Here is a 14,039-nt window from a genome sequence, read left to right as displayed (position 1 = left end):
GAACTATTTTTTCTTGTTAGAATTTTAGCATGGTAGTTTATGTATAAACTAAGCATATAGTTTATCTGTTTTATTTTAAAATCCAAGTAATATTTTTACTATATTACATTCAAAAGTATGTTCTTGGAGACTTTACAAAGACTTGTTTTTGAGATTTGGTTTTTAGACTGATATTTAGGACGGTATATTTAAGATTTTACTGAAATTTGTGAATTTCTTGCTGAGGAAATCAGGGCTCTCTTTTAGACTTCAACAAAGGGGTGGTGGCAGTGTGATGGCAGTGTGATGTCAGGGGCTGTGAGAGTGCTGTGTCAGTGCTGTGTCAGTGCTGTGTCAGTGCTGTCAGTGCTGTCAGTGCTGTGTCAGTGCTGTGTCAGTGCTGTGTCAGTGCTGTCAGTGCTGTGTCAGTGCTGTGTCAGTGCTGTGTCAGTGCTGTCAGTGCTGTCAGTGCTGTGTCAGTGCTGTGTCAGTGCTGTGTCAGTGCTGTGTCAGTGCTGTCAGTGCTGTGTCAGTGCTGTCAGTGCTGTGTCAGTGCTGTGTCAGTGCTGTCAGTGCTGTGTCAGTGCTGTGTCAGTGCTGTGTCAGTGCTGTCAGTGCTGTGTCAGTGCTGTGTCAGTGCTGTGTGAGTGCTGTGTCAGTGCTGTCAGTGCTGTCAGTGCTGTGTCAGTGCTGTGTCAGTGCTGTGTCAGTGCTGTGTCAGTGCTGTGTGAGTGCTGTGTCAGTGCTGTCAGTGCTGTGTCAGTGCTGTGTCAGTGCTGTCAGTGCTGTGTCAGTGCTGTGTCAGTGCTGTCAGTGCTGTGTCAGTGCTGTCAGTGCTGTGTCAGTGCTGTCAGTGCTGTGTCAGTGCTGTGTCAGTGCTGTCAGTGCTGTGTCAGTGCTGTGTCAGTGCTGTGTCAGTGCTGTGTCAGTGCTGTGTCAGTGCTGTGTCAGTGCTGTCAGTGCTGTGTCAGTGCTGTGTCAGTGCTGTGTCAGTGCTGTGTCAGTGCTGTCAGTGCTGTCAGTGCTGTCAGTGCTGTGTCAGTGCTGTCAGTGCTGTGTCAGTGCTGTGTCAGTGCTGTCAGTGCTGTGTCAGTGCTGTCAGTGCTGTCAGTGCTGTCAGTGCTGTGTCAGTGCTGTCAGTGCTGTGTCAGTGCTGTGTCAGTGCTGTCAGTGCTGTGTCAGTGCTGTGTCAGTGCTGTGTCAGTGCTGTGTCAGTGCTGTCAGTGCTGTGTCAGTGCTGTGTCAGTGCTGTCAGTGCTGTGTCAGTGCTGTGTCAGTGCTGTCAGTGCTGTGTCAGTGCTGTGTCAGTGCTGTGTCAGTGCTGTCAGTGCTGTCAGTGCTGTGTCAGTGCTGTCAGTGCTGTGTCAGTGCTGTGTCAGTGCTGTGTCAGCGCTGTCAGTGCTGTCAGTGCTGTGTCAGTGCTGTGTCAGTGCTGTCAGTGCTGTGTCAGTGCTGTGTCAGTGCTGTGTCAGTGCTGTGTCAGTGCTGTGTCAGTGCTGTGTCAGTGCTGTGTCAGTGCTGTGTCAGTGCTGTGTCAGTGCTGTCAGTGCTGTGTCAGTGCTGTGTCAGTGCTGTGTCAGTGCTGTGTCAGTGCTGTCAGTGCTGTCAGTGCTGTGTCAGTGCTGTGTCAGTGCTGTGTCAGTGCTGTCAGTGCTGTGTCAGTGCTGTGTCAGTGCTGTCAGTGCTGTGTCAGTGCTGTCAGTGCTGTGTCAGTGCTGTCAGTGCTGTGTCAGTGCTGTCAGTGCTGTGTCAGTGCTGTCAGTGCTGTGTCAGTGCTGTGTCAGTGCTGTGTGAGTGCTGTGTCAGTGCTGTCAGTGCTGTCAGTGCTGTGTCAGTGCTGTCAGTGCTGTGTCAGTGCTGTGTCAGTGCTGTCAGTGCTGTGTCAGTGCTGTCAGTGCTGTGTCAGTGCTGTCAGTGCTGTGTCAGTGCTGTCAGTGCTGTGTCAGTGCTGTCAGTGCTGTGTCAGTGCTGTCAGTGCTGTCAGTGCTGTGTCAGTGCTGTGTCAGTGCTGTGTCAGTGCTGTCAGTGCTGTGTCAGTGCTGTGTCAGTGCTGTGTCAGTGCTGTCAGTGCTGTCAGTGCTGTCAGTGCTGTGTCAGTGCTGTGTCAGTGCTGTCAGTGCTGTCAGTGCTGTGTCAGTGCTGTGTCAGTGCTGTGTCAGCGCTGTCAGTGCTGTCAGTGCTGTGTCAGTGCTGTGTCAGTGCTGTCAGTGCTGTGTCAGTGCTGTGTCAGTGCTGTGTCAGTGCTGTGTCAGTGCTGTCAGTGCTGTGTCAGTGCTGTGTCAGTGCTGTCAGTGCTGTGTCAGTGCTGTGTCAGTGCTGTGTCAGTGCTGTGTCAGTGCTGTGTCAGTGCTGTCAGTGCTGTCAGTGCTGTGTCAGTGCTGTGTCAGTGCTGTCAGTGCTGTGTCAGTGCTGTGTCAGTGCTGTGTCAGTGCTGTGTCAGTGCTGTGTTAGTGCTGTCAGTGCTGTGTCAGTGCTGTGTCAGTGCTGTGTCAGTGCTGTGTCAGTGCTGTGTCAGTGCTGTGTCAGTGCTGTCAGTGCTGTCAGTGCTGTGTCAGTGCTGTGTCAGTGCTGTCAGTGCTGTGTCAGTGCTGTGTCAGTGCTGTCAGTGCTGTCAGTGCTGTGTGAGTGCTGTGTCAGTGCTGTGTGCAGTGCTGTGTCAGTGCTGTGTCAGTGCTGTGTCAGTGCTGTGTCAGTGCTGTCAGTGCTGTGTGAGTGCTGTGTCAGTGCTGTGTCAGTGCTGTCAGTGCTGTGTCAGTGCTGTGTCAGTGCTGTGTCAGTGCTGTCAGTGCGTGTCAGTGCTGTGTCAGTGCTGTGTCAGTGCTGTCAGTGCTGTGTCAGTGCTGTCAGTGCTGTCAGTGCTGTGTCAGTGCTGTCAGTGCTGTCAGTGCTGTGTCAGTGCTGTGTCAGTGCTGTCAGTGCTGTGTCAGTGCTGTGTCAGTGCTGTCAGTGCTGTGTCAGTGCTGTGTCAGTGCTGTCAGTGCTGTGTCAGTGCTGTCAGTGCTGTGTCAGTGCTGTGTCAGTGCTGTCAGTGCTGTGTCAGTGCTGTGTCAGTGCTGTCAGTGCTGTGGTCAGTGCTGTGTCAGTGCTGTGTCAGTGCTGTGTCAGTGCTGTGTCAGTGCTGTCAGTGCTGTGTCAGTGCTGTGTCAGTGCTGTGTCAGTGCTGTGTCAGTGCTGTCAGTGCTGTGTCAGTGCTGTGTCAGTGCTGTGTCAGTGCTGTGTCAGTGCTGTCAGTGCTGTCAGTGCTGTGTCAGTGCTGTGTCAGTGCTGTCAGTGCTGTGTCAGTGCTGTGTCAGTGCTTGTCAGTGCTGTGTCAGTGCTGTGTCAGTGCTGTGTCAGTGCTGTCAGTGCTGTCAGTGCTGTGTCAGTGCTGTCAGTGCTGTGTCAGTGCTGTGTCAGTGCTGTCAGTGCTGTCAGTGCTGTGTCAGTGCTGTCAGTGCTGTCAGTGCTGTGTCAGTGCTGTGTCAGTGCTGTGTCAGTGCTGTCAGTGCTGTGTCAGTGCTGTCAGTGCTGTGTCAGTGCTGTGTCAGTGCTGTCAGTGCTGTCAGTGCTGTGTCAGTGCTGTGTCAGTGCTGTCAGTGCTGTCAGTGCTGTGTCAGTGCTTGTCAGTGCTGTGTCAGTGCTGTGTCAGTGCTGTGTCAGTGCTGTGTCAGTGCTGTGTCAGTGCTGTGTCAGTGCTGTCAGTGCTGTGTCAGTGCTGTCAGTGCTGTGTCAGTGCTGTGTCAGTGCTGTGTCAGTGCTGTGTCAGTGCTGTGTCAGTGCTGTCAGTGCTGTGTCAGTGCTGTGTCAGTGCTGTCAGTGCTGTCAGTGCGTGTCAGTGCTGTGTCAGTGCTGTGTCAGTGCTGTGTCAGTGCTGTGTCAGTGCTGTGTCAGTGCTGTCAGTGCTGTGTCAGTGCTGTCAGTGCTGTGTCAGTGCTGTGTCAGTGCTGTGTCAGTGCTGTGTCAGTGCTGTGTCAGTGCTGTCAGTCCTGTGTCAGTACTGTCAGTGCTGTGTCAGTGCTGTGTCAGTGCTGTCAGTGCTGTGTCAGTGCTGTGTCAGTGCTGTCAGTGCTGTGTCAGTGCTGTCAGTGCTGTCAGTGCTGTCAGTGCTGTCAGTGCTGTCAGTGCTGTCAGTGCTGTGTCAGTGCTGTCAGTGCTGTGTCAGTGCTGTCAGTGCTGTGTCAGTGCTGTGTCAGTGCTGTGTCAGTGCTGTGTCAGTGCTGTCAGTGCTGTGTCAGTGCTGTGTCAGTGCTGTGTCAGTGCTGTGTCAGTGCTGTCAGTGCTGTCAGTGCTGTGTCAGTGCTGTGTCAGTGCTGTCAGTGCTGTGTCAGTGCTGTCAGTGCTGTGTCAGTGCTGTGTCAGTGCTGTGTCAGTGCTGTCAGTGCTGTCAGTGCTGTGTCAGTGCTGTCAGTGCTGTGTCAGTGCTGTGTCAGTGCTGTCAGTGCTGTGTCAGTGCTGTCAGTGCTGTCAGTGCTGTGTCAGTGCTGTCAGTGCTGTGTCAGTGCTGTGTCAGTGCTGTCAGTGCTGTGTCAGTGCTGTGTCAGTGCTGTCAGTCCTGTGTCAGTGCTGTCAGTGCTGTGTCAGTGCTGTGTCAGTGCTGTGTCAGTGCTGTGTCAGTGCTGTCAGTGCTGTGTCAGTGCTGTGTCAGTGCTGTGTCAGTGCTGTGTCAGTGCTGTGTCAGTGCTGTCAGTGCTGTGTCAGTGCTGTGTCAGTGCTGTGTCAGTGCTGTCAGTGCTGTCAGTGCTGTGTCAGTGCTGTGTCAGTGCTGTCAGTGCTGTGTCAGTGCTGTCAGTGCTGTCAGTGCTGTGTCAGTGCTGTCAGTGCTGTGTCAGTGCTGTGTCAGTGCTGTGTCAGTGCTGTCAGTGCTGTGTCAGTGCTGTGTCAGTGCTGTGTCAGTGCTGTGTCAGTGCTGTCACAGTGCTGTGTCAGTGCTGTGTCAGTGCTGTGTCAGTGCTGTCAGTGCTGTCAGTGCTGTGTCAGTGCTGTGTCAGTGCTGTGTCAGTGCTGTGTCAGTGCTGTCAGTGCTGTCAGTGCTGTGTCAGTGCTGTCAGTGCTGTGTCAGTGCTGTGTCAGTGCTGTCAGTGCTGTGTCAGTGCTGTGTCAGTGCTGTGTCAGTGCTGTGTCAGTGCTGTCAGTGCTGTGTCAGTGCTGTGTCAGTGCTGTGTCAGTGCTGTCAGTGCTGTGTCAGTGCTGTGTCAGTGCTGTGTCAGTGCTGTCAGTGCTGTCAGTGCTGTCAGTGCTGTGTCAGTGCTGTGTCAGTGCTGTCAGTGCTGTCAGTGCTGTGTGAGTGTGATATCAGGGGCTGTGTCACTGTACTGTCAATGTGATACCAAGGGCAGTGTCAGTGTGGTGACAGGATGGTGGTAGTGCTCTGTCAGTGCTATGTCATTGTGATATCAGGGGCTGTGTCACTCTACTGTCAATGTGATATCAGGGGCTGTGTCACTCTAAAGTCAATGTGATATCAGGGGCTGTGTCACTGTACTCTCAGTGTGATATCACGGGCAGTGTCAGTGTGGTGACAGGATGGTGGTAGAGCTGTGTCAGTGCTCTGTCAATGTGATATCAGAGGCTGTGTCACTGTGCTGTCAGTGTGATTTTAGGGGCAGTGTTACTCTACTGTCAATGTGATATCAGGGGCTGTGTCACTGTACTGTCAGTGTGATACCAAGGGCAGTGTCAGTGTGGTGACAGGATGGTGGTAGTGGTCTGTCAGTGCTATGTCAATGTGATATCAGGGGCTGTGTCAGTGCTGTCAATGTGATATCAGGGGCTGTGTCAGTGCTATGTCAATGTGATATCAGGGGCTGTGTCAGTGCTATGTCAATCTGATATCAGGGGCTGTGTCAGTGCTGTCAATGTGATATCAGGGGCTGTGTCAGTGCTATGTCAATCTGATATCAGGGGCTGTGCCAGCATGCTGGCAGAGCCCCCTGTGACCCCGCTGTCCCCACAGCTCCCTCGAGCATGCTGGTCAAGGACGAGTACGTGCACGACTACGAGGGGCAGGCGTCGCTGTCGTCGGCCGAGGGCCACTCGGTGCAGACCATCCAGCACCCGCCCAGCAACCGCGCCTCCTCGGAGCCCTTCAGCGCCCCGGCCATGCTGGCCCCCGCCGAGGCCAGCACCACCAGCACCACCAACTTCCCCAACATTCCCGTGGCCTCCACAAGTAAGGTCCTGGGGGGGGATCCCGTGCTGACACAGCTGGCTGCACCCTGTGCAGCCGGCTCGTGGGTGTTGATTAACAGCAGGTGTTAATTGGGAGCAGCGTGGCTCCTCTTGTTTTGTTGAGGCTGTTGCTGCTCCAGTGTTTGAGTGCCAGAGATTCAGCCTCAAACTGTAAAATTTTACAACTGACCACTAACAGAGCGCTATGGCTGTTATTTGGTAGTTGCCATAGAAATCGAAGAGTTTTCCCTTTTTTTCTGAATTTAATTTTTAAAAATTTTATTTTATTTTTTTATTTATATTTTTATTTATTTTCTATTTTTATTTATCTTTATATGTATTTTATATATATTTTTGTTTATATTTTCTTTTCTTTTTATTTATTTTTATATGTATTTTATATATTTTTATTTTTACATATTTTTATTTTTATGCGTTTATTTTAATTTTTATTTATTTTTATATGTATTTAATTTATTTATTTGTATTTTCATTTATTTTTATTTTTAATTATTTGTACATATTTTTTATATATTTTTATATTTACATATTTTATTTTTATATATTTAGATTTATTTGTATTTTCATTTTTTTTCTTATTTGTATATGTATTTTATATATTTTTATATTTACATACGTTATTTTTATATATTTAGATTTATTTTTATTTGTATTTTCATTTATTTTTATTTTTTCTTATTTGTATATGTATTTTATATGTATTTTATATGTATTTTATATATTTTTATATTTACATATTTTATTTTTATATTTTTAGATTTATTTTTATTTATATTTTCATTTATTTTTATTTATTTATTGTTATATGTATTTTATATATTTTTATTTTTACTTATTTTTTATATTTTTATTTTATTTTTTAATAATTTATATTTTAATGTATTTTTTATTTTTCTTACTGTTTTTAATTTTTATTGTTTTATTTTTTTCTTTAGCTAGTTTTTTTTTTATATTTACAGCACAAATGCTGTATCAGCATCAAGAGGTCTTCAGGCAATTCTTTACTCTTCCAGTTTCACACCACTGTTTTCCACTGTGCTGCCAGGACAACAGTTGACCTCCAGTTAATACTTTAATAACAGTGTCGGAGCGCTGCCCTGATTTTTATTTTCCTTTTCTGTGTGCCTGGTGCAAGTTTGTCACATCACCATGTCTGTCTGTCTGGTGGCACTGCCTTTGCACCACAGTTTATCGTTAATAACCTTCTCTCACCAGTGCCACAGCTGCTGGAGGCAGTGGGCGTGGAGAAAAAGCTCGTTTTTGTGTTTTACTGCAAGTTCTCAACGTGTTAAATTCTGCTGGCACGGCAGAGCGCAGGTGTAACTGTGGAGGTGAACTGAATGGCTGAACTGGAGCCTTTTGCAGTCACATTCTGTCCTGCTCTGAAATAGCTGTAGCTTTAATATTAGGTAATTCTAGAAATACTCATTTGTGAGGGAAAGAAAAGAAAATAAAAAAAAAAAAAAAAAAAAAGCAGATTCTGAGTTCAGTGTTGTGTGCAGCTCCATTGAAGCAGCGTTTATAATAATGGAATACTGCTCAGAACGTTTTGGAGGAAGATAAATGTGGTGAGTGTTAAAACAAGCAGCTCACTGGACCTGCTGCTGGCCTCTGGATTCACACTAAACCTGCTCCAGCGTTAAAAGTCCTGACATCTCCTCCTCTTCCCTTTCACACTGAAAAAACGTGACCAAAGATCTGATGAACAGAGCTCTCTGCATACCCTGTCAGAGTCAGAATTGCGGGTGGGAAAAAAAAAAATTAAAAATTTCTGAAACCAAACCTGTGGGAGCTGTGTATCGCAGTGCTAGCCAGCAGTGCTGAGCTCTGATTAATCCCAATTTTGGAACGCTCACGAATAGGTAGTGTGTTCTTTCACCAGGTCAACCTCCCAGTATATTGACAGGTAGCCATAGTGATGGACTCTTACAGATTGCTTCAGGGCCCCAGCCAGGAACTCAGCAGAATGGGTTCTCAGCTCAGCCAGCCACTTACCACCACAGTGAGTATCCGGCCTGCGCCTCTCAGCTTGCCCAGGAGCAGTGGAGGAGCGGCAGGGAGCCCTGGGGGCGGTCTGGGACGGGCTGATTTTGTCTTTGCAGACAGCACCACCAGCTGGACGGGGAGCCGGACGGCCGCCTACACCCCCACCATCCCGCACCACCAGAACGGCCACCTGCAGCACCACCCGCCCATGCACCCCGGACACTACTGTAAGCACTGCAGCCCCGGGTCTGCCTTCCCCTGCCCTCATTTCTGACCAAAACTGACCCAAAAAGGACTCACACCACCCGCCCCTGTACCCTGGACACTGCTGGAAGCAGCCTGCTCCCTCCCTACTTTTCCCTGCCCTGCTCATTTCTGTACAGCCCCACAGCCTCCTCCTGCCCTGCTCATTTCTGTACAGCCCCACAGCCTCCTCCTGCCCTGCTCATTTCTGTGCAGCCCCACAGCCTCCTCCTGCCCTGCTCATTTCTGTACAGCCCCACAGCCTCCTCCTGCCCTGCTCATTTCTGTGCAGCCCCACAGCCTCCTCCTGCCCTGCCCTTCCTTCCCCTCCTCATTTCTACCCCAGAACTGCCTCTATAAACGACTTAAAAGTGAAAAACTACCCAGTTTGGGTCAATCAATGAACTTTTCGGCCTACAGGGATTAACAGGATGGGTTTCATCTTCATTAAGGGTGTTTTGTGGATTTTTGTTGTGGTTCCTGTAGTGTCACTTGTGGTGTTGGGCAGGGCTTCTCATTAAACACAGAGTTGTGTCTGCCGTTTGCATCAAGTTTGTTTTGTCTTCCAGAACTTGGGAATTCTTGCCTTCTCATTCTTGGTTTTTAGAGGTTGAAAAACTTGAAAATTCTTGCCTTCTTGTTTCTGTTTTTAGAGGTTTCAGACCCTGGGAATTCTTGCCTTCTTGTTTTGGTTTTTAGAGGTTGAAAAACTTGGGAATTCTTGCCTTCTCGTTTTGGTTTTTAGAGGTTGAAAAACTTGGGAATTCTTGCCTTCTCATTTTTGGTTTTTAGAGGTTTCAGAACTTGGGAATTTTTGTCTTCTCATTTTTGTTTTTTAGAGGTTGAAAAACTTGGGAATTCTTGCCTTCTCATTTTTCGTTTTTAGAGGTTGAAAAACTTGGGAATTCTTGCCTTCTCGTTTTGGTTTTTAGAGGTTTCAGAACTTGGGAATTCTTGCCTTCTTATTTTTGGTTTTTAGAGGTTTCAGAACTTGGGAATTCTTGCCTTCTCATTTTTGTTTTTCAGAGGTTTCAGAACTTGGGAATTCTTGCCTTCTTGTTTCTGTTTTTAGAGGTTTCAGAACTTGGGAATTCTTACCTTCTCATTCTTGGTTTTTAGAGGTTGAAAAACTTGGCAATTCTTGCCTTCTTGTTTTGGTTTTCAGAAGTTTCAGAACTTGGGAATTCTTGTCTTCTCATATTTGTTTTTTCCCGATTTTGAAGTCATGCTAAGCTTGGAAGATGTGTCCGTGCACACTTTAAAGAGCTTAGCAAAGCCCTGTGCACCCAAGTGTTGTCAGTTCCTGAGTCCATTAGCACAGACCTGAAAATATTTTTTCATCTGTGAAACAGGACAACAAACTATTGTTTTGAGGTACAGGACGTGGAATGGGGGAGTTGTCAGGCTTCTGTTGTAGGAGTCTAGCTCAGGGCTGTAGTGGATAAAAAAAACCAACTCCCACAGAAATGGAAGATTTCTAAGTTTTGTAGCAAAAGGCTGGAGCAGTTCTTTATTTTCTAATGCAGTTTTTGTTAGGATGTTCCCCATATTAGAGTATATTCTGTATTGTTTATGTTCCTTTGTTTGTCTGGGGTTTTTTTCCATCCCGGGTGGCTGTTTGTGGTGCACAGCATGCTGGGCAGCTCGCTCTGTGGTTGAGGGGGTGGTTTCATGGGAAAGCAAACCTTGTTTGTTGTGTAAAACAAACTGCGTGTCTTCTCTTCAAGGGCCAGTTCACAACGAGCTCGCATTCCAGCCTCCCATATCAAACCATCCTGGTGAGTAAAGCGAGGATGCTGGTACTGCCAGACAAACCTGGTTTAAATCTGGGTCTCTGTAAGCTGTGGGCTGAGTTTAATTCAATGAGTGAGCCGAGTTTAATCCAGTTTAATTAATTAAACCCCTCCAGGACCCGCAGCCCAGACACACCCCCTGACGGGAGGGCACTGCCCTCCCAAAATTCGGTGCTGGAGTTGCTCTCTGGATGTTTTTGGAGGAGTCCCAGGAGCCTCCCTGGGCTGGGCAGTTCAGAGTCTGCTGTCTCTTGCAGGGGCAGGGTGATGGTTTGTGTTTAACAGCACTCACACCGTTCCCTGCAGAGGGAGAGCTGCACAGCTGAAACTGCAGAGTTAAACTGGTCTGGTTTTTGTCCAGTTATTGGGACAGTGCCAGGAATGGAATGCTGGTACCTGCTGGGTGAACTTAGCTGTGGCTAAATTGTGTTTCCCTTTATTTGGTGTCTCTGTCACCCTGCTGGTGTGACACTGTGGCTGCCCCAGCCCTGGCAGTGCCCGAGGAGGCCAGGCTGGAGCACAGAGATGAGCCCTAAGATCCCTTCAAGCCCAAACCGTCCTGGGATCCCAGGATTTGTTCTGTGCTGTGCCCAGCTGTGTTCCCCTCTGGTGGAAATGAACCCCTGCACCCAGCAGAGGTGCTGAGCTGCCCACAGCCCCAGAGTGGCTGAAGACACACGTGTTGTTTGTGTGTGCCCTCTCTGTGCTTGCCCACTGCCCCGTGCCGTGCCTGGCGGTGTCTCACCGGTTTTGTGAATTTTTTTCCCTGTTTCCCAGCTCCGGAGTACTGGTGCTCCATCGCCTACTTTGAGATGGACGTGCAGGTCGGGGAGACCTTCAAGGTGCCGTCCAGCTGCCCCATTGTCACCGTGGATGGCTACGTGGATCCCTCCGGGGGCGACCGCTTCTGCCTGGGCCAGCTGTCCAACGTGCACCGGACGGAGGCCATCGAGAGAGCGAGGTAGCGCCTGTGTGTTTGTCACATCCCCGGCAGTGCTGCAGCCCCAAAAACTCCCAGAATATCCTCAGACAGCCCTAAAAATCAGAAAAAATATCCCTGAAAAGTCAGAAAAATATCCCAAAAAAATCTCGAAAAATCCTTAAAGATCCCCAAAAAAATCCCTAAAAATAAAAAAAAAATCCCTAAAAAGAAAAATTAAAAATCCCTAAAAAATCTCAAAAAAATCCTTAAAGATCCAAAAAAAATCCCTAAAAATCAGAAAAAAAATCCCTAAAACATCCTTAAAAATCCCCAAAAAAATCCCTAAAAATCTCAAAAAAATCCCTAAAAATCAGAAAAAAATCCCTAAAAAATCTCAAAAAAAAAATCCTTAAAAATAAAAAAAAATCCCTAAAAATCCCTAAAAATAAAAAAATCTCTAAAAAATCAGAAAAAAATCCCTTAAAAAATCCCTAAAAAAATCTCTAAAAAATCCTTAAAGATCCCAAAAAATACCCTAAAAATCAGAAAAAAATCCCTAAAAAATCCTAAAAATCAGAAAAAAATCCCTAAAAAATCCAAAAAAATCCTAACTCAAAAAAAATCCTTAAAGATCCCTAAAAAATCCCTAAAAATCATTTTAAAAAACCCTAAAAATCAGGAAAAAAAATCCCTAAAAAAATCTCAAAAAAAATCCTTAAAAATACCAAAAAAAACCCCTAAAAATCAGAAAAAAATCCATGAAAATCAGAAAAAATATCCCTAAAAAGTCAGAAAAATATCCCTAAAAATCAGAAAAAAATCCTTAAAAAGAAAAATAAAAAATCACTAAAAAAATCTCTAAAAAAATCTCAAAAAAATCCTTCAAAATAAAAAAAAAATCCCTAAAAATCATTTAAAAATCAAAAAAAATCTCAAAAAATCCCTAAAAAATCTCAGAAAAAATATCCTTAAAAAGTCAGAAAAAATCCCTAAAAAATCTCGAAAAATCCTTAAAGATCCCCAAAAAAATCCCTAAAAATCAGAAAAAAAACCATGAAAATCAGAAAAAATATCCCTAAAAAGTCAGAAAAATATCCCTAAAAATCAGAAAAAAATCCGTAAAAAATAAAAATAGAAAATCCCTAAAAGATCTCTAAAAAAATCTCAAAAAAATCCTTTAAAATCCAAAAAAAAGTCCCTAAAAATCATTTAAAAATCCCTAAAAAATCTTTAAAAAAATCCCTAAAAAAACTCAAAAAAAATCCTTAAAAATCAGCAAAAATCCCTAAAAAATCTCAAAAAAATCCTTCAAGATGCCAAAAAAATCCCTAAAAATCAGAAAAAAAATCCCTAAAAAATCTCTAAAAAATCCTTAAAAATCCCAAAAAAAATCCCTAAAAATCAGAAAAAATCCTTAAAAATCGGAAAAAATCCCTAAAAAAATCTCCAAAAAAATCCTTAAAGATGCCCAAAAAAATCCCTAAAAATCAGAAAAAAATCCCTGAAAAGTCAGAAAAAAATTCCTAAAAAAACCTCAAAAAAATCCTTAAAAATTAAAAAAAAAAAATCCCCTAAAAATCAGAAAAAATCCCTAAAAATCAGAAAAAAATCCCTAAAAATCAGAAAAAATCCCTAAAAAAATCTCAAAAAAAATCCTTAAAGATCCAAAAAAATCCCTAAAAATCAGAAAAAAATCCCTGAAAATCAGAAAAAAATCCCCAAAAAATCCCTAAAAATCAGAAAAAAATCCCTAAAAAATCTCAAAAACAATGCTTAAAAATAAAAAAAAATCCCGAAAAAATCAGAAAAAAATCCCTAAAAAAAATCTCAAAAAAAATCCTTAAAGATCCCAAAAAAATCCATAAAAATCAGAAAAAATATCCCTAAAAATCAGAAAAAAATTCCTAAAAAATTTTTTTAAAAATCTTTAAAAATAAAAAAAATCCCTAAAAAATCAGAAAAAAAATCATAAAAACCCACCAAAAAACCAGAAAAAATTGGGGAAAAAAAAGCAAAAACATCTCCAAAAAATCCCCAGACTCCCAAATTTTCCCTGCCTCGAAATGTCACACTGTGACACCCTCCCTTCCCTCCACAGGTTGCACATAGGCAAGGGGGTGCAGCTGGAGTGCAAGGGCGAGGGGGACGTGTGGGTGCGCTGCCTGAGCGACCACGCCGTGTTCGTGCAGAGCTACTACCTGGACAGGGAGGCGGGCCGCGCCCCGGGCGACGCCGTGCACAAGATCTACCCCAGCGCCTACATCAAGGTGGGTCCCTGCCTCAGTCCTCCCTCTTCTGCTCCCAGCCTGGCCCTTCACAGCCCTCACCACCTCCTTTTGGAATTCACTCAAAACCACTCTGAGCTCAAAGTGTCATCTGGACACTCTGGGAGTGAATTTTGTACTTCACCACAAACATTTTTTTTGAGATTTTTAGGGATTTTGTGGGGATCGTTAAGGATTTTTTTGAGATTTTTTTTCCTGATTTTTTCGGATTTTTTTGGATTTTAAAGGATTTTTTAAAAGATTTTTTAGGGATTTTTTTCCTGATTTTTTTGGATTTTTTTGGATTTTAAAGGATTTTTTAAAAGATTTTTTAGGGATTTTTTTTCCTGATTTTTTTGGATTTTTTTGGATTTTAAAGGATTTTTTAAAAGATTTTTTAGGGATTTTTTTTTCCGGATTTTTTTGGATTTTTTTTGGATTTTAAAGGATTTTTTAAAAGATTTTTTAGGGATTTTTTTTTCCTGATTTTTTTGGATTTTTTTGGATTTTAAAGGATTTTTTAAAAGATTTTTTAGGGATTTTTTTTTTCCAGATCTTTTTGGATTTTTTTTTGATTTTAAAGGATTTTTTAAAAGATTTTTTAGGGATTTTTTTTCCGGATTTTTTTGGATTTTTTTTTGATTTTAAAGGATTTTTTAAAAGATTTTTTAGGGATTTTTTTTT

The 14,039-nt window shown here is 44.5% G+C and overlaps 1 protein-coding gene across 2 annotated transcripts in view; it reads left to right on the top strand.

The window, feature by feature from the left end:
- The window catches only part of SMAD4 (SMAD family member 4), a 32,372-nt gene that overhangs the window by 12,078 nt on the left and 6,255 nt on the right, over positions 1-14,039 (top strand). Inside the window, exons 5-10 of one of the 2 annotated variants that reach the window (XM_033086082.2) lie at positions 5,912-6,127; positions 8,030-8,149; positions 8,250-8,360; positions 10,104-10,154; positions 10,947-11,130; positions 13,190-13,358. In XM_033086082.2, the coding sequence (XP_032941973.1) occupies positions 5,912-6,127; positions 8,030-8,149; positions 8,250-8,360; positions 10,104-10,154; positions 10,947-11,130; positions 13,190-13,358 (851 nt within the window). The remainder of the gene's footprint in view (positions 1-5,911; positions 6,128-8,029; positions 8,150-8,249; positions 8,361-10,103; positions 10,155-10,946; positions 11,131-13,189; positions 13,359-14,039) is intronic. The other variant, XM_033086081.2, reaches the window with a different exon arrangement.

This window comes from Catharus ustulatus, chromosome Z (genome assembly GCF_009819885.2).
Source record: "Catharus ustulatus isolate bCatUst1 chromosome Z, bCatUst1.pri.v2, whole genome shotgun sequence".
Taxonomy (NCBI): Eukaryota; Metazoa; Chordata; class Aves; order Passeriformes; family Turdidae; genus Catharus; species Catharus ustulatus.
The sequence above is the reverse complement of the archived record's forward strand: the minus strand, read 5'-3'. Positions and strand labels throughout refer to the sequence as shown.